This window comes from Pantherophis guttatus, chromosome 6 (assembly GCF_059756535.1).
Source record: "Pantherophis guttatus breed Tessera chromosome 6, ASM5975653v1, whole genome shotgun sequence".
NCBI lineage: Eukaryota > Metazoa > Chordata > Lepidosauria > Squamata > Colubridae > Pantherophis > Pantherophis guttatus.
In genome coordinates this window covers 53,880,045-53,906,085 of record NC_142068.1, presented here as the reverse complement: position 1 = coordinate 53,906,085, position 26,041 = coordinate 53,880,045, and the positions used below count along the sequence as shown (strand labels likewise).

Sequence of the window (26,041 nt, the reverse complement as noted above, 5' to 3'; positions counted from 1 at the left end):
AGTATTGATGTGAGAGATAAATTGAGTAACTTTTTAGTAAAAGACGTGAATCACTCAGCAAATCTTTTTTAGCTGTTTGTTTTCAGGTCATTGGTGAATTCTTCTGTTTGTGTTTATGATGCATGCCCTTTGGATTGTCAGTGTGAATAGTCTATTGCATATTATTCTGAACAATTTAATGTAGAAGTAGTTGTAAATTACTATGGCCTGTAACTGGAATGTACACTTAACAAATGAAATTCCTTAAGATGACAGCCTTAGACTTTCATCTTTAAAATTTAATGCATCTATACTGTTATGGTTTTTGTTACATTCCTTACTATACTTTGCTGAGAATAAGCCACATGGAATGAAAATGTAAATTGCAACACTAATGCCAACATTGTGGAATAAGCATTCTTTAAGTCTAAATCAATTTAAATATTTTATATTTCATGGAATGACTCAACAATGATGTCATTATTCTTTTATCACTTTTTAGACCTAATAGAAATTATGTAAATCATCTCCTATTCTGCTTCTTGGAATAATAGTTGAAGTTTGTTATTGTTATTACAGCCTAATTCATAAGGAAGGAATGTTTGAATAAAATATTTTGCTTCTACAAAAATTGGCATTTTTATCTTAAAAAAACACACCAAATAGCAAGATTTTGTATTCGTTTTATTCCATTTATTCTATGTAAATGGATTTTGGATAAAATGAAATGCTTTTAAAATTAAGCTGCCCATCTTTTTTTCCAGAGTGCTGTTCCCACTGTCCATGGCTGGGAACTCCACTTCAGATCTTGACAGTAACTGAGTGAGAGCTGACAAACTCTCCTTGTTAAGGCACGCCTCCATCCCATGATCCCCCAGTCTATCACTCAGTTACTGACAAGTGCTGAAGTGAATTTCAGAGCTGTGGCTTGTTTGCAAATATTTTTCTATTTTCTTCTACTTTTGGGTTCTCTCCCTGTTTCCTTTCATCGTTTAGGCTTTTATTTAATTTTTATTACTCCTTTTTTTCGCGTTTTTTTCCTTGGACTTATTACTGGCTGCGGATTGCGTGTGGTGAGTCTGTCACCCGGGCCGCCCACGCTCTGCAGGTTGCAGCCGCCGGATTCCGACTCTTCGGGGCGGATCCGGCACGATACGCTTAGCCGCTGGAAGGAGATGAGCGAGCAGGCCTGCCGCTCTGTCCACCTTCCCTGAGCCGTCAGCGGTGACTTCGGGGTAGCATCACTCTGAAGGTGCGCTCCCCACCTTATCTGAATTGTCGGCTGTGGCTTCGGGGTAGCGTCACACTGACGGTGTGCTCCCCGCCTGCTGGAATTACTGGGCGGCCGTCCTGATCGAGTCCTTTGGCGCGCAGGCTTGCCGCCGGCTGGGAACGCTGCTGCGATCGCTTGCTTCGGAGGGGCGTCATCTTGGAGGTGCGCCCTCCGCTTTGCCTTAATTTCATTAATGAGGCGGCTGCAGCGGGCGCCATTTTGTGGACCATTTTGTGGCGCCTGCCATTTTCTCTGCCTTAAGACCCGCCATAGCATCAGAGACGAAGGGGGCGGAGTCAGGCCGTTGCTGACTCTGGTCTATGACAGGGCTCTCTGCTACAACATAAGAGGCCTTTCTGACTCTCCTTACTGGACTTTGTATATACACTTGTAGATAGTTGGATTGTTACAAAAAAAAAAAAAAGAAAGAAAGAAAAGAAAAGAAAAGGACAGAGGAGAAAGGATTTTTCTCTACATATGTTTTGATTAATTATTGTTTATAAATAGTTTACAAAAAAAAACCAACACAAAAAGTACAGAGCGATAGTGGGCGACTGTGGACTGTACCTGGTGATTCAGGTCTATTTCACATATCTGCCGGTTCCGTGCCTCCTTTTGGTCGGCCTTGGCGATTTCTGTTGACATGGCGGACCACGCGCTCTCTTCTGACATGGCACCCGAACATAGCCCACCTCGTAGTCCTGCTAAGCGGGCCAAAAAGTCTTCCCAACAGCGGTCCGCATCTTCCAGCCGCACTTCACGGAAGACTAAAGGTTCCAAGGGCTTGGACAGAGATGCCCAACGCTGCCATAATGCCTTTGAGAGACAGTGGAACAAAGCGAGATTGGCGGCTGTGGCAGAAGTGGGCCTTGGCACGACTGCCACTCAACTCGCTTCTTCGGCTTCAGTTGCGGGGGACTCCTCGTCTTCAGCATCCCCAGCATCATCTCCTGACCGGAATGCCCCTTCGGCTACTCTACAGGACCAGCATTTACACCTAGCCAAGGGTGTGTCCCAGTCCTTGCCAGATGTTTCCAGAGTGGGACTGGCCTTTTCGCAAAGGCCTTCTCGTAATGTACCGGAGGCCACGTTTACCCCTACTGCAGCGGGCCTTCGTGGTCCTGATGGGGCGATTCCTCCAGTGCCAGCTGACATGCAACCGTTTTTCGCATCAGCATTCTCTTCGTTCTTGGCTGCTGGTCTCCATCAAGCGTCTCAGGTTCTGCCTCCTTCCACCGGACAGCCTGTTCAACTGACTTCTCAGGACCCCTCGACCCGGGTCACCTCTTCCTCCCGGGCTGACTCCGATCACGGCGAAGAATGCCCGGAGGACATCGAATTTTTGGACGATGAGGACTCCCCAGCCTTTACGGGGTTGTTCCGCCCGTCTATGTTCAAATCGTTATTGCACAAGGCCCGTCTTACCACAAATTTGAGCTCCCCTGGCCTGGACCCTCTGGGGCCTCCACGTCCACGGGGCCCCATGACGCCTTGTTTCTGTCTGCTAAGCCCGACAAAGATGTGATCCCGTGCCCCCGCTTATTCCTGGACGTTCTGCAATCTCCTTGGGGGCAACCTGGATCTTTGACTTCACCCAGTTGGAGTTTCTGTGGAGCCTTGCTGTGTCTTCGTGATAGACTGGAGGATCATGGGATGGAGGCGTGCCTTAACAGGGAGAGTTTGTCAGCCCTCACTCAGTTACTGTCAAGATCTGAAGTGGAGTTCCCAGCCATGGACAATGGTCGCAGCACTCCTAAAAGGGACGTTCAGGTAAGTCAATGTCCGTTCTGTTGTACTATCTTTATTAGTCTCAGTTAAATTTTATCTTTTGTATGTAGCACTAAACAAGAGTGATATTGAGAAAGAGAAATCTAGTGTTTGTGTTTTTATGACTGAAGCAACGAAGACAGCTTATTCACACAATGAGCAGTAATACTTCTGTTTTAAATAAGTGTAAGGCTGTCATTTTAAATATATTTTCCTGTAGATTTACACTTTACACTTCTAAATAGCCATATGTAGGATATTTTTTAAGATGGCAATTGCTCTAGAAAAGGTTCCATAAAATTCAAATCTCCAGAATTCCATACGCCTGATTACCCATATTTCATAGAAAAATCTGTAATGTCAATAATTATATAGCTCTTTAGAAACGATTATATAGCCCTTTAGATCCATTGGGGCCATGGCAGCTCCTCCAGATGCACTGCCAGTCAGTTGGCCAGGCCAGAGCTTGCATACTACCACAGCCCCCACCTCCTGGATTCATTGTCAGTCAATGTTCATGACATGGATCAGGGGCTGATAATTGGTTTACTAGAGTGTACAAGTAATAGTCCAAATAACAGAGTGATAAAATTTAGAAAACTGGCATTACTTAGATACAGTTACTATTTGAGAGCCAGATGGGTTTAGTGGTTAGGACACCAAGTTAAAACCCAGGAGATTGTGAGCCTGAAAGCATTAGGTGAGTTTCAGCCACTCAGTCTGTCTTGGACCAAACCACCTCACAGGGTTTTTGTTGTGAGGAAAATAGGAGGAGGAAAGAGTTTTATGTATTTATTTATCAAACTTGTATACCGCTCACTTCACCACAGGTAACTATATATGTTCACTGTCTTGAGTTATTTATTCAAATAATATAGATGGGATATAAATAAATAAATAAAGAGCTCACATGTTACTATTCTGATTCACATAAGAACTCCAAAGGAAGGTGCATATAGTCAAAAATATAACAACGAACATCTAAGAATAGGATTTTAGAGGGCTAAAAGGTCTTTCAACTCTGGCTTCTCATTTTCAGAGATTTCTTAGAAGAAATGTAAACTTTTCTTGACCAGAATATTTACACTAAAAGTTGTTTCTTTATGGCATATCAAATTTAAAAAGTAAAATGGTAAACAAATATTGAATTTTAAAAAGACTTTTTAAACATGAGGTCTGGTTTTAAATAGCCCTTAAACAGGAATTTATTCACAAAACAGTTGTAGCCATTGTTCTTCATCAAAATATTGAAATTCCCAATAGGCTCATAATTGAAAATGTAAAGAAATGGGTGTTTGGCTTAATTGTTTCTCACATTTTCTGAACTTTTATTTAGTGGTTCACAAGTGCAGAAAATTTGAGGAACACTGTTGTTATAAACCATTAAAAGTAGCAAATGAGTTAATGGAATTAGCCTTATATCCTGGTCAGGATATAACCTAGTTTGAAATGATATCAAGATCAGCTTTATAACCTGAGAGATACTGTGGCTATATATATATTCTTTATATTATTCTTACATTTTATTTGGCCCTGTCCCCAATCTATTCGCTGCCTCCCGAGTCCCAGCTGATCGGCTAGAAGGAAAAAAAACTGTTTAAACTCTTGCCGCAGGGTTTCAAAAGGCTGCCCTACAGCTGATCAGTTTGGAGACCAGTGCCTCCAAAAACAAATGGGTAGACTGGTGCCTCCAAAAACAAATGAGTAGATTGGTACAGCTCTGCAAGCAGTTAAAAGCCTGGTAGACCAGTATCTCTGATAAATCCTAAAGAATTGTCACATGACCATCAAACCACACCCACAAAATAAGCCACGCCCACAGAACCGGTAGTAAAAAAAAATTTAGAACCCACCCCTGTGACAGTTGCAGTGTTCCAGGGCCATGTGATCCCTTTTTGCGACTTTCTGGCAAGCAAAGTCAATGGCGAAGCCAGATTCATTTAACAATCATGTTACTAACTTCAATGTTTCACTGAATACTCTACTTCATTGATTCACTTAACAACTGTGACAAGAAAGGTTGTAAAGTTCAATTAACAATTGTCTTATTTAGTAATTGAAATTTTGGGCACAATTATGGTTGTAAGTCAAGGACTACCTGTATATCTAAATCAATATATAAAATATGCTACCGTTTCTAATAAACATACTTAAGTATTTTGAAAGGAAACTGTTTATCCTATGCAATTTATATTATTTCCGTTTGGAGTATAAGTAAGTGAAACAGGTGGTTAATCTGTGATACATGTGGTTGAAATTAGAATTATGTTGTTACATGATGCAGCAGTATATATTTCATCATATGAGTGCCCTTATGTTTTGATTAAATAATTCCTCATGTAACTTAATGACATCAAAGAGGTTTTTTTTTCCCTGTGTTTCTTTTCTGCCAACTATAAATAAGATTTTTGTAGTCCAGATATAATGGCCTTAGTCAATTTAAAAGCAGTTTGAATGATTGCCACAGATGGAGCACATGAGCAGTCATAGGTTTGAATCTGATTCTTCTTAAATGCATTTCATGAACCAGTCATACTGGACAGAAATTGTTTGATATGTTATAGCAATAAATGAAACTGTAGAGGCTCATCATCTTTATATATATATATTTCTGCAAACAACAACAAAGTAAGGATTAAAGTAGGTTAGGGCAGGGTGGATAAAAATCAATGATTTTTAAAAAAATAAAAAAAATCAGATTTTTTTTATTTAAATTGGATTTTTTTTTATTTAAATCGGATTTTTTTAAATAAAATGCTTTTTGAGGAAAATATATTACCATCCAAACGTTATTCCATCATGAAATAAAGATTAGTTTTTTAATTATGTAGAATAAGGCTGTATATGTTTAATTTTTTTGGTAAATAAATTCCATTAATCCATTCACAATGTCATGCTCTTCCAGAGGTTTTTGTAAAATTATTGGGCAGTTTCTCTGCCTACAAGATATTATCACAGATGCTTGGTTTACTTTTGCAGATTATGAACAAAGAAGAAGATGAAGATGACGAGTGAGCTACAGAGGACAGTATTTAAGTTTTTCATGTGTAGGCTGGGCTGACAGTCTAAGTTTCTTAAAATATATATATATTGTTTAGCCAAATTAGTTAACAAACATGGATGTTTGTTTAAGCAAATAACATATGTTGTAATGTTATTGTTTCAGTTGAATAAGTCTATTTAAATTGTTATTATTAAGGTAATGATTATTTTTCTCCTTCCTAAGTACAACAGAAAAGTTGTCCAAATATGAATGATTAACCTATTAAACTGGGGATAGAAAAACTAATATGAAAAGTTGTTATTCTAAAAATCTTCATCTACTTGCATATTAAAGTAATACCAGCAAGAATTAGTCTTTATGTAGAAAACTATGATTTAAATCAAGCCTTACTTACTAATGATTTAAATCGTGATTTAAATCAGTTTGATTTAAATCAAATCCACCCTGGGTTAGGGTAAACAATGCACATGTAAATATGCACACTTATATTCTTTCTTTCCTAATAAGATTATTGCATCTTTATTAAACTTTGTTTCCAAAACTAATTCTTAATTATGTTCAGTATTTTTCTGAAGATACTAATGATTGCACGATAAGTCATAGCTTTTACTTTGCATTTATAAATAGTATAGCATATCATAGGTGGTTTTAATAGTGTTTGTAGTTATCGCTTTATTCAGTGTGCTTCTCATAATCTTCCAAAGATCAGTGCTAAAAATACTTCTTCCTTAATCTACTTTATGGTTGAGGAAGAGAAGAAGTGATGTATGAGTATAACATGATAGATGGATAGCTGTAAAAGTTCATATGATTTCTCTCTATCTCACTAAGGTTAACTTTCCTTGCTCATCACTTTATATAGGTGCCATAGACATGCTATCTTTTCCCATTTTAAAGAGCTTTGGGAAGCTCTGCGGAACAGGGAAAAAAAGGAAATTGGTGTCTAAGCAGATGAAACACAAAAACTCTATCCAAAACATGTGTCTTATAGAGGAGTGGGATATTACTGAGGCAAAAAAAACAAAGAAGCAATTGCCATACTTGAAACCAGAGGGCTACTATTTGTATGAATGGTTGTTTGAACAATTGGAAAGTTCAGGTAAGTGAGAGGACAAAATTCTATTTTATATTTGGGGTACATCAGTAATTTGCTAACCAGTTAAGAGTGTGAATGAGCACAAATTATTGACAGAAGGAGTGGAATGAATAGAACATCCAAACTAGCCTTTGCCAAACTGGTATTCTCTTTATATGGTGGATAGTTCTGACACCTTTATCTTAGCATGTCTGAAAAATTCTGTTGGGGATGGCTAGTCTAAATATTTTATATTATGAAAAGGACTTCCTATATTCCCAAAGATTTGGAGAGTATGAGAATTATGTTCAACAAAAAAGTGTAATACATTTCAATATAATAATCATATTGCAAACAAGATTGTGTTATATATCTTTAGTTCTAGTTGTCAACCATTAACTGTTTCGGGAGTCCTCAAGCTTTAGTTAGTATTTTTATACTTGTGTGTGCATGTTGTTCTAGAGCAGCAGATTTATTCACTTTTTCGTCATTTGAATTGATGTAATATCTGCCAGTATCAAGATAAAGGAGGCGGTGGGGTGAACAGTTCTTGCATTGAAATTGCTCATCTCTGTCATTGTAAAAGATTAAAGTGTTTTATAATAGTAGTCATTATCTCTGTTTTCCAAATGGTAAAACAGGAATTGAAAAGGATAAAAACACCTGTTGAATACAAAGAAAATTGGTGGCGAATGCATAAATAAAATCCCATTTAATCATTTTTCACTGTCCTCAATTTACATGCAAAATACTTATCAACAGTAATCCTAAATTAGTCTGCATTGATTTCATACTTGTTCCATCATTTGCCATCAAATTTGGGTTGACTCTTAGCAACCAGATGGATAGATTTTCTCCGGAATAATCTGTCCCCAACCTGATCAGGTCTTCCAATTATGCACCTTTTTTTGTCTGTAATTCATCTACCTTGCCCCTGGTTATCCTCTTCATTTTTCTTTCACTTTTTCCAGCATTCTCCAAAGAGTTAGGTCTTTACATAATGTCTGAAGTATAATAATCAGCTTGCTTATTTGTGCGTCAAGTGAAAAATCTGTGTTGATATGTTTAATGATCCTCCTTTTTTGTTTTATTGGTTATCTATGGTATTCTCAGAAGTCTTTTCTAATATCAAAGTCATTAATAGTCTTTTTGTTCTGTTTCTTCAAAATGCCACTTTTGCTTCTATAAATTCTCAGAGAGAAAAATATTGCATGCATGATTCTGATCTTTGTGGTTATAAATTTATTTCAGCATCAGAATATCTTTTCCAAGATATTCTACTCTACAAAATACTAATCTACATCATATTTCTTGATTGCTAACAGTAGTTGATAAATATTACTAAAAGGAAGAATTTATCCACCAATTCAATAGCTTCATTATCAGTTCTAAGTCTGGTTTGTTGTAAAACATTTGGCCTTTACATTTAATCCAATCCCATTTTTTCATTGTTCTCCTTGGCTGTTGGGACAAGAGCTTTCAGGTAACTTGTACTTTCAGCTATCAGAGTAGTGTCATTAATGTAATTCAGGTTATTGATATTTTTAAAAATCATATTCCAATTCAGCATCATTCAACACAAACTCAGCATATAGGCCAAATAAATAGAGAGTGTGTATTAATATGATAGCCTGGAGCCATTTCGTTTTGCCATGTTATGACCTGACCTGTGTATAGGTTTGTCATGAGTACAATGAGATATTCTTGGAATATGATTTTTCTAAATACTAAAATAGTATTTTAAATTTTTGGGGTTTTAAATCGGCCAAATCTATTTAATTATTTTAATTTTTAATTATTGTTGTGTCTTGTGTTTTTAAATTGGCTGTACACCGCCCTGAGTCCTTTGGGAGAAGGGCGGTATAGAAATAAAATTATTAAATTAAATTAAATTTCCATAGCTTGACATGACTGATACAATCAAAGCCCTTTCTATAACGGATGAAGCACATATTGACTTTTTTGAGTATTGAATGTTCTTCAACTTTATCAATTATCTAGTGCGCACCAGCAATAATGTCTCCTTCAGCCTCCTTTCTCCCCTTATTTTTGTAGATATTTCATCAGTTCCTGTAATTGTTAATGATTGAAGTATTGATTTAACTTCTAGTATGACAGATTCTTCTGAATAGGGAATATCCTACCCTCAAAACAACGCAATAGAGCACTGCACACCAGAACAACTAGACACAAGAACAGTTTTTTCCCAAATGCCATCCCTCAACACTGTCAAACTAGTTACTAAGTCTGCATTACTATTAATCTTCTCATTGTTCCTATCACCCATTTCCTCCCACTTATGACTGTAACCTTGTTGCTGGTATCCTTAAGATTTATATTAACTGTTTCCTAATGTGATTTGATTGCTTGTTTGTTCCCTATTACTATCATTAAGTGTTGTAAGTGTTGTACCTTATGATTCTTGATGAATGCATCTTTTCTTTTATGTTCTTCGAGAGCGTATGCACCAAGACAAATTCCTTGTGTGTCCAATCATACTTGGCCAATAAAGAATTCTATTCTATTCTATTCTATTCTATTCTATTCTATTCTATTCTATTCTATTCTATTCTATTCTATTCTATTCTATCTTGTGATGTAGTTTGGATGTTGATGTTTCTACTGTATAGAATTATACAGTATGTACCTTCCATTTCTGTTTGATCTTCTTCTAACTAGTTACAGTATATCTGCCTATTACCAAATTTTAACATACCAGTTAGAGTTTGAACACTTTTTGCTTGGTCCTGTTTCCATCTTTGATATATTTACAGATGTTGTAATATTGCTTCTTCCAACAGCTCTTTGACCTTTTTATTAAAAACTTCTTCCTCATATTTTTGTCTTTGATGCTTTTGGATTCTCGTTTCTTCTCTTGGCAATTTGTCTTTTAATATCCAATTTGCCTTGCTTTTCTTTAACTTGCTTTTCTTTTCTTTTAGGTTTCTAAACTGATAGTTACATGGCAGTGTTCAGAAAAATAAACCTAAAATATCTTCAGTTTAACAATAGTAAATACAATACAAAATATATTTGTGTAATTCATTGTTAGGCAAATGTATATAGGATTACACTTTTAATAAATTGGTTTATAAACTAGTTTGTTTTGGTTAAAAATACTAACAGCTTATGCAGATCATAATACAGTTCCCTATTGTTGCTAGCCTTAAAAATGCCTTTGCTCAGTAAAATGGCTACTTCTGCTGTCTTATTTATTCTTCACAAGTTCCATAAGATCCTTTTCCCTTTCTTCCATATTCTTTCCTTTTGTTTTGTAACTTTTTACAAAAGTTCTATAGGAGAAAGGAATGATGAGGTGAAGTGACCAACTGCTTCTCTTAGATTCTACAGCTGACTCTTTCTCTTTCAATTTCTCAGTTGTTTTGAAGATTTCACAACAGCACAGATGTTAACCATAACAGTTTGCAGACGTGTTAAGCTAATTTTAAGAAATTCTGTCCTAATATATTACGTTTGATTTGCAACTAATTGAACTGAAACATTAACATAGAGCTTTCCCCAAAAAATTAATAGGATTTACCTTATTACTGATTAACTTTTGTGCTATTCTTTTCAATGAGTCTCTTATGAACATGGGTTCTGGCTGCAGGGGAACCCCGTTTGGTTTTGAATTTCATTTTTGCATGTTCCTCGTTTTCAAGACCAAGTAATCTTTTCGGAAGATTTCTTTAAGAGATCACTCATTCCTTCCTTATCGTCAAGATCAGCTCTACATTCCTTTACAAATGGCAACATTTTTGACATAATTATTACATTTTTAATTCAGAACTTTGCAGTTTGTTTTGTAAATTAGAAGTTCCTTAGTGCCACCAACAGACTACAGATAGTCCTTGACTTACAACAGTTCATTTGCTGACCGTTCAAAGTTACAATGGCAATGAAAAAGTGACTTATGACCGTTTTTCACAGTTATGATCTTTGAAGTATCGCCATGATCATGTCATCAAAATTCACATTCTTAGCAATTGGTTCATACTTATGACCGTTGCTATGTCTCAAGGTCATGTGATCACCTTTTGAAACCTTCTGACAAGCAAAATCAATGGGGAAGGTAGATTCCATTAAAAACAAGGTTACTAACTTATCAACTGCAGTGATTCACTTAACAACTGTGGCAAGGAAGGTTATCAAATGAGGCAAAATTCACTTAACAAATGTCTCACTTAACAATAGAAATTTTGGGCTCAATTGTGGTCATAAGTCGAGGACTACATGTACTTTCCTGTTCCTGAAAACTCACTTTCATGGTTAGAAAGCTTTCTCTCACTTGCATCCAACCAACACATAGACATTCCAGGCAATCTTTTTCTTTTTTCCTTCTGTGCCTTCATCATGTTTTTATCTTATCTACAGCATGTCACTTCCACTGTGATCTATGGCATATCCTCCAGAGACATTAGCTTTGGGCAGTGAGAGAGTTTGTATCTTTCAAACGGGCTCTCCCCTTGTACTTCTAGATTTCCAGGTCAATTTGACTTGGAGCTTTTGCTGAGAGGCAGGTTATGAGGGCTGTGCCAAGCAGCAGGTTAGGTGGGCTATTTTTAAACACAGGTTTAGCACTCTTCATAAGGAATGCTAAATCCATGTATAAAATAACATTACAGGCTTGCTGTGGGTTACACATTGCTTAGAAATCTATCCCCAGCCACAATGTGCAACTTTCCAATGTGCAAGTTAAGTTTATTTATTTATTTATTTATTTATTTATTTATTTATTTATTTATTTATTTATTTATTTATTTATTTATTTATTCAATTTATATACTGCCCTTCTCCTAGTGGACTCAGGGCGGTGCACAGCCAGAACTAAAATACATAACAATACAAAATTTAAAATTAATTAAAAGAATTATATACTTTGGCCCGAATTAAAACAATGCAAATTAAAACCCATTAACAGATTAAAACTAAACAATTAAAAACAATTAAAAACTAAAAAAGGGGGCGAGGTTCACGCCAGCCCTGCTTGCTGGAAAAGAAGAGTTTTCAGGGCACGGCGAAAGACCCGGAGATCCGATATCCTTCTTATCTCCGGGGGCAAATCATTCCAGAGGACGGGAGCTGCCACAGAGAAGGCCCTCCCCCTGGGGGTCGCCAGCCGACATTGCCTGGCCGACGGCACCCTGAGGAGTCCCTCTCTGTGGGAGTGTACTGGTCGGTGGGAGGCTATCGGCGGCAGAAGTTACAGTTGATAGTGCAGAAAGAATAATTGCATGGAGTACAGCTGCACTGTTATCACTTAGGGCAGTTGTCAAACTGGCGGCCTGCAGGCCGGATGCGTCACACGTATCCACCCCACCTCCACGAAAGGAAAAACCATGAAATGTCACAATACAGCAATGTGACACCGTGAGTTTGATACCTGTGAGTTAGGGCGTTCTAAGATACGGTGGGAGTCTTTCTCTTAACTGCATTATACAATCTCCTTAAAGCCTGTCAATTCTTTGAGTACCTTCCTCTTTGATCTGCCATCTTTCCCAGCTTGGGGATCAGCCTCCATGACGTGGAAGACATGACAGTTCAAGAAAGCCTCCAGGTCTGTCATCCCAGTAGCACATAGCATTCGTAAAGATGCAAGATTTGAAAGAGCCTGGTTTTAAATACACAGCCCAAAAGTAAAAGGTGCGTATTTTAGTTTGATCAGTAGGCATTCTCCATAGTGTAGAAATGGAGTTGTCAGGCTGGGTTGTTCTATGCTCTAGCTCTATGTGCTGAGTTGAAACTTCTGAAGGTCTGCCTCCCTGGTGATGTTCCTTCAGTTTTTCTCAACTCAGGCTCAGCTATGGATGCAATTCTTAGCTCCAGAGCTCAGAGCTCAGAGCTCTTCTGATAATATCTCTGATATTATCAGCTCTCATAAAGTAACTACCCTGGAGTTTGTCTTCTGTGGGGAAAAAAGCAAATGCAATAAAGGTTCAAATAATGTACTTATGAGTAAGTGTATGATAGATAAATGGATTTGCTATCTTCTTCAAACTAGTTGTAAGACATACAAACTATCTCTGAAACAAAGAAAATAATATCCATTGTCTTTCAATGACAGCCCTTTTATTTCATCATTTTGGCAAGTTTGAGCTGTGAACCACAATGCAAAGAAGTAGTCTTTTATGATGATGTAATATATAGTGAACCTAAATGTAGACTCAATTCTGCAATACATGGACTGTCCTGAAATTTATATATGCGCCAACAGACCATGCTACCATCAATGTACTGAAAACATTTTTTAAAATGTGGACAATATTGATTCCCCCCCCCCTATTTTTTATGTACTTCCATCATTGAAAGAATATACTTCACCATATAGTTCAGCAACTATTATGAGACTGTTGGTGGGCCAAAGTTTTACAGTAATAGTTACAAGAAGACTCCCATTCTCTGAAGAGAAGATGACCAGAAGTAAATACTTCCTCTGTGATTAGAGTGAGGTCAAATTAAACATATCACTGCTAAGTGTAGCATGTTACTCAGTATGTCAGATTTCCTTTTTCGATGATTAAACTTATAAACTGCCAGTATTTCAGCCAGTCTCCTTAATCATCTCAGACTTCCAGTTCAAAGACAAATCATCTGTCTAACAGTGTATAGATTAGTTGCATGTCTTTTTCTTGCTTCTTTCAAAAAGTCAATGGCCCATAATTAATTCTACAATCTGTTTCAACCTTCCCCCACCTCTCTTAAAATACATTTGAAACTGAATCTACTTAGAATTGATGTGACAACAGACAGCAAAAGGAATAAGGATGTACTTCAGCTTTTTTTACATCATTGCCATATTATACTTGTAGACAAGGTATTTCACTAGTTGTCTAAATAGGAAATGAAACCATGGGAAATGGAACTAAATAGGAAATGGAACAATTCACTTGGGAATGCTGTAAACCAGAGTTTCTCAATTTTAATCTTGGTGGACGCCGTTCTCTGAATTCTCCAGCCAGAATTCTGTGAATCAGTTTAAAGTTGAGAAACAGTGCTAGAGATGATTGATGTAGGGTTCAGTAGAAGCTCAGGAGCTAAGCAAGTTTGGGTCTCATCAGTCCTTGGATAGGCCAACTTGACCACCAGGGTTTGCAGGGCAGAAAGGGCAGCTGGAAAACATTCTAGAAAAAGAAAGCATTCTAGTAAAACCACTTCTGTATTGATAAGAACAAATATACCTTAGCAAGTCTGTAAAAATACCAACTGTTAAGCTCCAGTTAAAGTTGTTCTTTTTCTGAAATAGATCATAAAATTAAAGATATATAAGCATTCATGTTTTAATTGGGCACTGATGTTCCTTACAAAAATCACAATATGCTTCTCCTTACAAATGAATCAAAAGCCGCTATATCCAAACAGAAAAAGTTCTATATACAAAATATTGGAATGCTCATAAATAGAAGTCATAATTAATGGAATTCAGCAGATCCTGACAAGAATATAAATCCTTATATTCTCCACTATTCAGTCACAACTGAAGAAGCTTCTTGTACGAAAAACTAAACATTTTCAAGGAAAAAACCAAGAAAGTCAAGTTGCTTTTGGAAAAGCACCTTTGGGACAACCTGGACAATTAAGAATATCCATTGGCAGATCCTGACTTTCTCTTCTTTTGTAAAACACAAATATGGAAGGAGTCTTGTCTCTACTATTCTTAAAAATGGCTTAGGGATCACATGCATTGGTATTAGAGAAAAAGATACTGTACCCTGGCAGTACAGCTCAGGTCCCCTGCAACTGGATTTTCCATGCACACATACATCTAATTTTGGACTTTTTCCATCAGTTTTATTTAAGCTATCATTCTGCAGTGCTTTTATCATGTACTAAGGCAGGGATGTCAAACTCAAGGCCCAGGCCCCGGATCCGCCCACAGGTGCTTAGATTTGGCCCACGGGGCTGCCCTGGAAACAGTGAAGAACCAGCCCGCGGGGCCTTTGCTAGTGAAAACAGATCTCAAGAGGGCTACGTGCGGCCCTCCCGAGCTCCGTTTTCACTGGCAGAGGGTTGCAGGAGGCCTTTCAGCCGAAAACAGAGCTTGGGAGCCCGTTTTTGCTGGGAGAGCACTTGAGCCACCACAGGGGTCATCAACCCGAGTTACGTCAAGCTGGCCACGCCCACCCTAGCCATGCCCACTCTGGTCCCCCGAGGTCAAACACAATTCTGATGTGGCCCTCAATGAAATCAAGTTTGACACCCCTGTACTAAGGGATTCTTTCTTGAAACTTAATGTCACAAATCTAATAAATCTTTTTTCATTTGCATGTTAGGTGGATAGTACAGTTTCATTTGCTCATCTCTCCAGTTGGCTGTTATAGAGAATGGCTTAAACAGGAAAATGAGATGAAACACAACAGTGTTAATCCTGATCACATGTGAAAAAGGGACATGGCCATTTGATGACCTAATGTCCCAGTCTCCAGCAGTTGCTGTTACACGTCAGAAACTTTTGGAATGGAAATAATTTCTACTGAGGGAAACATTTCAAATAAGAACATTGCAATCAAGGCTGGTTTTTTTAATGTACAAGAATAGGAGGTGGGATATAGAAGGGAATACAATGGTAATTTTGGAAAGTATGTTAACAACCAAGTAATAGACCTCTTTCATATCTCAGAATACAAATGGCAAATAACAGTGGCCCTATTTGTATGTAATAGTAAACTATGGCTATTTATTATGTATTCCTTATAGAATGCTTAGCACAAATTAGAAGCCTTTATTTCAATTAAGAATCATTGAATGTTTAGTGCTATAATTGAACTAAGAAAACTGCAGTTAGTTAATATGATCTAACTTTATATAAGATACCTAATCATAGTTAAGATTAACCCACAATTAATGGGGTTCAACATTAAACCTTTCAATTTAAATTGAAAGCAAAAATCTAAAACCATTGCTAAAGAGATAAGAAAAGGATGGCTAGCCCGAAGCTTTTGCACTTTGGGGGTCCAGGATGCAGCATTGATGGTAGAAAGTTGGGTATAAAGGGAACCTTTATCGGCTTCAGCTAACAAACCAGCTGTGCCCTTCTTTTGGACGAGAAGGTCCTAGCTTCAGTGATTCCTACACAAGTACTTCAGTTGGATTATTATCATGCCCTCTTCAGTGGTGGCTCCTGAAGATACAAGTAGCAAGGTAATAAGATAACTGACGCCTTCTGAAAAATCACTGTATGGATTATTCTTATTCTGGATTAGCTCTGTTGATTGTCTGTTACATTTAATATCAAAGTGTAAATATTGATATGCAGTATCTTAGCTTAGGATCAGGTAAATTGCAGTTGTATAGTCTATTTCACATTGTTATATCACCAAAGGGCACCTTTTCACGGTCCCATTGCATTTACATTCCACCACATCCAGTTTTCTCTTTATTTGAAGCAATGTTATGGAACAAGATATCAGAATTAAAGCAAGCTTCTTCCTTATTATAAGCTAAGATGGGACTCAAAATTTATTTGTCTATTGATGGCTTTTAATTATCTTAATTTTAATTGCTTTAATATTTTGAATGATTCTTGTTTTATAACATTACTTTAATAGTATTCCAGGATTCATTTTTCCAATGTACTTTGTTTTATTTATATTTATGGGTGGGCAGCATATAAATACTTTAAATAGAATAAATAATAAATTAGCTGTTGTTTATTGCTATATCTAAGGCAGGTCAGTATTCTATGTGCACAACAGTTCAACCTATTATCATGCTGTGAGGCCCTAGAACTATTTTTAGTAATTTAATCAGCCACAAGAATTGGAATGTCAGTCTTTGGGGCTGTGATTCTGCTACTTAACCATGAGTGACTGTAGAAGCTGAACTACTGGTTAAGAAATAATACCAACATTTTTTTATGCGTGTTTCCCTCCTGACTCATCTTTGTCAATTGCATAATTAGATGACTAAAGAAAGAAGAAAGTCCAGATGGTTTTATCTTTGTCATACCTAGTAGTATTTTTTTTTAAAAGAAATACAACAATCTTGAAAATATTTGCAGCAAATAAAATTTAACAATGATTGTACATTCTCAGCTTTCTGAAATATACCAGCCATCTGTCCCTCTATCAAACAAATGGCTATGATCACTTACCAGATGATGTAGTGCCAGAATTCAAGCTTTTGGGGAAAATGCTGTGAATACCATGAGAGTTCCCCGTACATTCTTTGGAAGCCCTTTATCACCAGAGTTGCTTTCCTTAAATTAACCATTCTTAAAGCAATGAACAAAGATACAGATGCTTTAAGAAGACTATCTTGAACTATATTCCCATTGTATTGAAATTGATACAGTACGGTATTTGGACAAAGAAGATTGTTTGTACCTTACTTGGAACTGTACTCTTCAGCATCAGGAGGATTAATATACAGCCTCAACTACTCAGTGATCTACAGACTTGAGGTTTTTAATAATTTACCAAACAATCACTTATTGACATGCATTAGATGTGAAAGATTATAGTGAAAGATGCTAACATTAATTGAAATGCTTATATAGAACTTTTATTTTCATATATGTATCCATGAGTATGCCTGTATACTTTTTTTTTGTTTTGTTTTAGTTATATTCTATTTGCATAACCTTTTGTATTTTTTTCTGTTTTGTATTTGATGAAAGCAAAAAAGGTACAAAAGATTCTTGACATGCCTTGTGTATTTATGACAGATTTTCTTCTCTATTAGTTTGACTGCAGGAGAGATCAATAAAAACAGAGTGCCTGCTCACTCTAATATAAATCTCTCCTGTCCCTGTTGTCCCTAGAAGCAGTTCCCATGACATTTCTGAAATCTGTCACTTGAGGGAGTCCTAACTTATCAGCTCTTTTGCAACTTGACAGAAGGTAAAAGATTAGAGATGGTGAAATTTCTCCTTCCTTACTCAGTGGCTGTTGCTGGGTTCTTTCCCTCCCGTTCAGAGGGAGCAGAGTTCACGCTCTGGGAATGAAGTGTTGTTAGAACAAATAAAAGAGACACAGAAGGGAAAAGCAAAGTGGTGAGAGTTAAAAAAGAGAAAGACGACACCAAGCATTTTGATTACATCAGATCTGGTGGGAGAAATAATACATAGCTCTGTGGAACAGCCAGCCTTCTGGGCATTTATTTTGTTCATTGCTGCTGGAAAAGAAGGAACGTGTGCATACATATGTATGTATGTTTGTATGTCCATGTTTGAAAAACATTTCCGTTGAACTTCTGCCTTTTCGTTGCTGCTGCTGACCTTTTTTTCTGTCATGGTAAAAGAAAAAGGTAATTTGATTCATATGTACTTTGCAGGTTTAGACTGGAAGACCTTGGGAAAATAAGGGGGGGGGACTCAGATTTGTTTTCCATTGTGACTTTTTGTCTATTCCTTATTTGTTTTTGATCTGTAGTGTGATTAAAAGATATCTTCCGGGCAATTGTTTTTTGAATTAAAAGTGCTACTCCTGAGGTCTGCTCCCAAGGTTACTGTGAAAGTGAGGAATCTGTTTAGGGAAGACCTTAAGAATGGTTGAAATGCAATACAGTTTCAGTTCAGAAGTTGCCTATCTTAAAAGTGTCCTAATTTGAAATATTACTAGAAAAGCAGTGGGGGAGAATAATTTTAAACACACTTAGGGTTCACTGTCTAATGAAGTACAGTTCAAGAGTTCTTTTGCATGTTGAACTGCTATTGAAATAGATGATGCTAGTCTGAACAAATTCTTTTAATTTAGTGACTTCTAGATTTGTCTGTAGATTTATAGAAGAAAAATTCACTTCCCCATTTTAGAAAAAAAATATTGTCTGTTTCCAGAAATGATAACCTGCTTTAAAAGGTTGTTGTTGCACGGGAAAATGGAAGAACTTTGTGTTTGCTGTTTGAGCTCCTAAAAGAAGCGTTTGATATAATTCTAAATTAACAAAACAACAAGTGTAATTTTTGAACATAACATACAATGTGAAATAATTTAATTTAATTTTGCAGTTCTGATGCAAAAATTAGAAATAAAGTGGAGATATATCTGCATAGAATTTTTATTGAGGGAAATGTTGCAGAATTCCAGTTTGTCAGGCCTGCTTTAGAAGTACTGGAATTCTTCCACTAAAATGTTGGCAACTTTAGTTTAGTCTAGTTTGTGATTGTGTCAAGAAAGGTTCCTTCTCAATGAAGAAGGTTTTTTCCCCTGAATAACTAGTTATTCAACTTCACCAAGAAGTAACGTTCTAAGGAAACATTTAAGTTTGGCTGTAAGGGATTTTGACTGATAGTCGGTCTAAAAGTCTTTGCTCACTCTTTTCTACAAAACTCCCTTTGGCACTTCTAAATTTAGGCCAGAACACTTCTCCCAAAAACGTTCCTAGATGGAAAATAGGTGGCAGGAGTGAATCTAGAAAACAGTTGTATGCAAAACGTATGTTCTTACTGTGAGGTAAGGTATTTGAGTCTTGTTAATATCAGAAAAATAAGAGGGCAGCTGAAACATTCATCTTACTGCCAAGAATTAGTGATGATTAGAAATGGCTTTAGTATTGAATGTTCCATAGTTGCTTTTTCCAGCTGCAGATACCACACTTGAACCATAGACTACACCCACTGACATTCTGTCCCACACAAAGGCTATACTGCCGTGGAAAATCACTTAGGTATAATCTCTGCAGAATTCAGCACACACATCCTAATATTGCATATTAGAACTTCATTTAAAGAGTAGATTGCTTTTTACGTTTTTGCTTCTGATACCGAAAGGAACTCCATTCCTTCTGAACATTCTGGAAGAATTAATTATGTAAATTAAGTGGGCAGTGATAAAACTGCAAGTTTCATTTTAATAAAATAAATACCAAGTGCCTTGACATAGTGAAATGGAAATCAAATATACTATATATGTGTATCTGACACCATTGTTTCATTTCTTCTCACATGAATCTTATTCATTGAAAAGTATGTTGATGTTCCAAATGTATTTTTCTAAACTCTCCTTTCCAGATGTATCCAAGGATATTTTTTTCCTTACATATAAGGAGAGGCAATGAAAAACAGAATCGGATTATGTGTACTCATCTATTTCTATCTGTGTTTTGAATATCCACCCATCAATTAGAATTAGAAACTTCGTGTAACACAGTACATTCATGGACTGGCCCATGTTCCTCCCCAGCCTCCTCACTGTCCGACTCCGCTGTTGGCGGACCACAACAATTCCCTCAAATGGTAGTTCTATATTAACATCACTTGTTTAGTGGAAGTCAACAGTCTGAGTTCTCTGGTTGACGGGAAAATATTAAATTGTCATAATAACTTGAGATTGCTTTACTAAAAAAGCTAGCCAATGTTATACACATGTGAACCTTAATTCTAAATTCTGTAGCAATTTTGTTTCTTAGAAGGGTATCCATCTTGCAAATGTTACCATGATTTATAAGTAGACCCTGTTTCATAATATGTTGAAGCTTGTGTTTGTTGTTTCATAATGTCACCAGTGCTGTGGCATTTTGTAGAGAACATTTCTTCATTTGTATAATAAATGAATTTAATTAGCTTCAACTTTTATGGTGGTATCTTATACCCCAACTGGAATTGTGAAGAAGAACAATCATTACATAATTTTATGCAGTCGACTTCTAAGATTAAATTACCCAAGTTGCCCTGGCTTTTCTTCTTTTTCTTTGTTCATTGGCCCATACCTAATACTGCTATTCTTGCATTTGCTTCTGGCACTGAAAACATAACACGCAATTTAACAATGTCCTGTTAGGAATTAATGTGTTATTTCCAAACAAGGCCTCTAGTATTTCCCTGACTGCACAAATTAGCACCTGTAATGTGTATTAATGCATATATACTAAGCATTTTGAAAATATGCATCAGTATAGAATTCAGGAAATGATTAAATATTTTTGTAGATGTCTTTAGCAGAATTTCTCTTCTCTCAAACAATTTCTCCACTGCAGATAATACTGTTGAAAGAATATTTACTGTGAATAAAGTAAGATTATATTTATAACTGGTTCTAGTTCTTCCTCAATTATAGAACAATTTAAGACACATAGTAAATAATGAGGTGACATACTAAATTCAAGTACATTTTCAAAAGATAACTTCAGAAAAAGAATATCACACAAATGAACAATAGATTCAAAAAGAAGACATGGCAGAGTGTTTCTTTCACATCCATTTTTTTTAAACCTTTCCACATCTGAATTTAAGACTTTTTTGTATTTGTGGAATATTTAGACTATGTTCTTGAAAGCTGGTATTCTTCAGAGGTTTATCACACCTAAATAATAACAGAGAGAAGAAAAGCAAGGAAAGATGAGCTTCCTTAAAATGCTAATCCCCATCCCCATAACAAATACCACAGGATCAAAGTTAGGGGCATTGCTTCTTGTCCTGCCCTCAGGTGCTTTGGAGAATAGCTTGACTCCCTCTTCTTTGTGGCAACCCTTTAAGTATTGAGACACTGACTCAGACTTTTCCCCCTCTTGGGGCATTATTGGATTCTGGCCTATTATAGACTTTACCAAATTATTTGTTCAACACTTCAATCAAATACAAACATTTGTATTAGTTAGAATAGTGACACTGATTTGTATGATACAAAGGAATATAGAGATTGTCTTAAAGAAGAATTCAGCAGCATTAGATAATATCAACTTAATCTTTAAAGGGAGGGGAATGAAAAATAAACTTGACTGTTATATATGGTTGATGCTTAGTAAAAATGTTCAGTAAATGTTTGAATGTTAGTGTAAAGTGAACAAGTATTAGAACAAAGTAGAAAACCTGATACCTGCCACATGTTTGGAAATATAAGTACCATTAGCTTTGGCAATATGAAGAATTATGAAAGTTGTAGTCCCAAATGTAAAGAGTTGGTTGCTGTATCTGTGTATTAATTAGATTTATGGACATGCAAAACTCAAATATGTGTTTATTTTTCTGATACAAATGACTTATTGACTCTCCCTAAGTCACTTTTCACTCTAGATAGGGTGCGTGTGTGTGAATCCTGGTCACATTAACTTTTCTGTATCTGAGCTTTAATTATTATAATTAACTGCTTTAATTATTATAAACTAATTTGTAAAACAAAGCAAGTTGGAGATCAATTGCAAATGATTCATCACCATGTGTAAGTAGTTACCAAAGAAAAGGTTATAATTTTAACCATTGTCACTATCTTAAATCAAGTGCACAAAAAGAACTAGATGTTGATATGGTAGTCTGACTTGCTGATGGATTGCTTAAAATTATATCATTTTTTTTATCCTCATCTCTTCTCCATTTGAACATGCAGTTCAAAATGTCTGAAATGAAAGTTGCAGTCTCTTCACAGTCAGAAGTTTTCTGGTTTCCCTGTTAATTTCTTCCTCCTCAGAACTTGTGATTCTTTCAAGATATTGCTTATAGAAATCAAGATAAATCAATTGGGAATGAAGAATGTCATTAAGGATCTTATGCAGAGATGTTTTGCTTGCTCTAGTTGCTTCCTCTAATATGGCTTTACCTTGGTGAAAGATTAATGGTTGCAGCTAAGGCTTTCAAAAGTAATATGTTAGAGATGTTTTATCTGTTCACAGAGGTACAGGTAGTTCTTGACTTAAAACAATTCATTTAATGATGATGGTATGGAATTACAACAGCCATCACAAAATACTGTACCATCACTCCCACGGTCACATGATCTGGGTGCTTGGTAACCTGTTGACACATCCAGTTGAGAAGTGTCCCTCAATCATGTCATCGCCATTTGCAATCCTTTATGCCAGTTTCCTCCAAAAGCTGATTGTTTCAAGCTGTTGCTGCATACCAAGTGGACTCCAGCTCATCTCTGGGTGATAGCTGAAAGAGTTGCCTGCTGAACGTCCTTGACTGGATGTAGATAAAAGCTCCGTTCCTGCATGTTGCTGAAGGAGTTCCAGTCAGTGCATGAAGGAGAGCTGAACTCTTTCAGCAGGCAGCTCTTTCAACCAGCTTCCAGAGACGAGAGGAACCCCAAATCCAAGCAAGAAATCTCCACTCAGGCAGTATAGTAAAAGAAGGACTGTGGGGTGCTTCATGTGGGTGGGAGAAGCTCAGCATAGGACACACACCAGTGTCTTTCTGTTCAGGGGCTGAAAATCCTGCTTGAATTTCAACAGGATTTTCAGCTCCTGAGCAGAGCCTCTCAGGGTCTCCTCCAACATTCACTGAGGCACCCTGGTACTTTCTGGTACTGCCTTTGCTTATTTCATAAGATCTCTTGTTGACTTCAGGCAGGAGTGCTGGGTTTGTGGTTGTTGAGCGAAACAGTCAAGTGATGTCTTGTTTAATGATTGCTTTGCTCAATCACCAAAATTCCAGTCCCAATTATGGTTGTAAGTCAAGGATCACAGGACAAGAAGCAATGGAGGGGAGCTCATCAGAGGGAGATTCAACCTGGAAATAAGGATGAATTTCCTCATAGTGAGAACAATTAATGGAATAGCTTGCATTTTGGAGTCGTGAGTGCTTTATCACTGGAGGTTTTCAAGAAAAGATTGGACAACCATTTGTCCAAGATGGTATAAGGACTCCTGCCTCCTCTAGTCCAATTGGGGGGTTGGACTAAAAGACCCCCAAGGTCCCTTCCAGTCCTATGATTCTATGAGTACTTATTCCCACATGACTTTGATTTTTACCAGCAAATTATTAAAGAAAATAGTGGAAAGGCTCAGGTTGTAGACCAGACTGCTTAACCTGCCCCCAGAGGCACTCACACAGCCCTTGGTGACTGGTCACCGGTTATATTTTCTTCCAATCCTTCTTTATTATGCCTAGCCCTTGCCTAATAAAATCATGAGAACTTTAAAAGTTGCTGCAATCATTTTCTCTGTATCCAGTTGGCCTAATAAAAGGCATAACGTCAGTTGAGGATATCAGATATTTTTGGCTCACGCAGCTGATGTTTCTTTTTGATATCATTTCAGAATGCCTCATTCACAATAGATTATTTGCATTCCTACCAAAGTGAAATCTGTTTCATCCAGATACAGTAAGCACAAACTGCTTACCTGGCACATTTGACTGTTTAAATTGAGTCAGAGGTCAATATGACCTATGGTACACTTGATATGCTTGAAGAATTAAAAAAAAAAAATCTAAGAGCTAGTTACAACAGAGAGTGAATGGCAGCCAAGGATAGCAGAGCACACTTAGTAGGACAACAAAGACAATGTTCAACTTAAGTCCTCCAGCTATTGGAAAAATATATTCTATATATATCTAAAGATTTTAATTACATACTGAAACACTTTTAAGTAAAAAATAGAAAGAATGAAAAAGACCACATTGTGGTTAAGATGTTTTAAGTAGAAATAGCAGTGGTTGTGATTGATAAGAAATCATCTCCACGCCTCCTTTATTTCATATTTAATAAATTCCTTTCTGCATTACATTGAAAAATTATAATACAGCCCAATAATAGCTGAAAGGTTTGTAAAGTCACGTCTAAGCCTTTGGGAACATGTATAACCTTGTTTCTGCAGATTGTACAATTATGGTATAAATCAAAGCATGAGAGTGCACTATTGTTTTTTAAATTTTATATTGTATCTGTTTTATCTTTGGCTGTTCACCGCCCTGAATCCTTTGAGAGAAGGGCGGTATATAAATCTAAATAAACTCAAACTCAAACTCAAACATTATATATGCAGCAGTGTATGCACACACTATAAGGAATGGTCACACTTTATACAACTTTTCCCAGTCTGGTCCCCTTCAATTTTCATTCCAACTCCATCTATCATACTGGCTGAGACATTATGGAGATGAAATTGAGCACATTTCTTGGATAGCATATTGCGTTGTAGTATTGTGTACAACAGGGTAAATTCTTACACAGAAATGCATTTTTGTTGACCTTTTGCAGTATATGAAGTGGCGCTGAAAGAAGCCAAATCACTGTTGACGCGGTAACCAAGTATCAGTGGAGTAAATATTCTTTTTTGTACTGTTTATTCAGGTGGGAAAGTTAAGGTTAATTCTGAGTCTGACTGATCTGAATTATTTTATTGATGGAGATGGAGGAGGAGGAGAAGGAGAAGAAGGAGGAGAAGAAATGGGAGATGTTAATATTTTCTAATAGGATGATACAGAAGGAAAATATGCTGTTTGTTTATTCACATAATGGTTTCTAGAAATGTGGCCATTTAATTTCATTGGTCTAGTCTAGCATAACTTTCCCATTCTTATAGCTAAGTAATGTATTATCTACTATTTATCCACCTTTGCAGTTATATTGGAAAAGTGAGAGAGATCAAGTGAAATAATAGGGCCAGTCCTTTCCTGAGGGAAAAGTGGCCAATTTATGAGCAGATTTTTGAGGGTCATGAAAGACGCATGGTTTTGTATATGTTTTGTTATTACTTTGCAGTAGTTTTATACCACTATTGTTGGGGATTTCTTATAAGGTTGGATGGAGAACAGGGATATCTTAGCCATGGAAGTTGTGGATTAAAATAGGACAAGATAGTGCTATGAATGCTGCCCTGAGCTCTGGAATGAAAGGCAGAGAATAAATAAATAAAATACCTTTCCTGGTTTGGGTATTTTTTATATGAAAAGGAATAAGTCTGTGGCTCGAAGCACCACACATGCTACCTTTGCAGGTATAGGTACCTGTTATGAACTTTGTATATGGTTACTGAGTTCATTGAGATTATCAGCAGAAAACCAGAATTTCCTCTTTACAGTGTTAGCACCTGACGTCATTTGTAACTGTGGTTGTGATAAGGCAACCTGGCCCTGGCTGATTTTAATGAGCATCTTTTGAAGATGAAGCTACTACCTACATTCTGGGGTCATACAGTACACCCTGCTTCCTTTAATGCTTCAGAACTCATGTTTTATTTATGATTAGAGTCATACTTGTGCAATTGTAATCCTTAGACTGTTACAGCATGGTAGGAATAATTCCAAAAATATGTTACTAAAGGACATCAACATTATAGCAGAATCTAAGCA

At 36.7% G+C, this 26,041-nt stretch overlaps 1 protein-coding gene across 14 annotated transcripts in view; it reads left to right on the top strand.

Moving 5' to 3' along the window:
* The window catches only part of ABLIM1 (actin binding LIM protein 1), a 181,373-nt gene that overhangs the window by 56,300 nt on the left and 99,032 nt on the right, over positions 1-26,041 (top strand). The window contains exon 1 of one of the 14 annotated variants that reach the window (XM_087872917.1): positions 18,207-18,342. The exons of the other annotated variants lie outside the window; for them this stretch is intronic. Coding sequence (XP_087729043.1) covers positions 18,327-18,342 — 16 coding nt within the window. The 5' untranslated portion in view covers positions 18,207-18,326. Of the gene's footprint in view, positions 1-18,206; positions 18,343-26,041 lie in introns of those variants that run through there. 14 annotated transcript variants of the gene reach the window in all.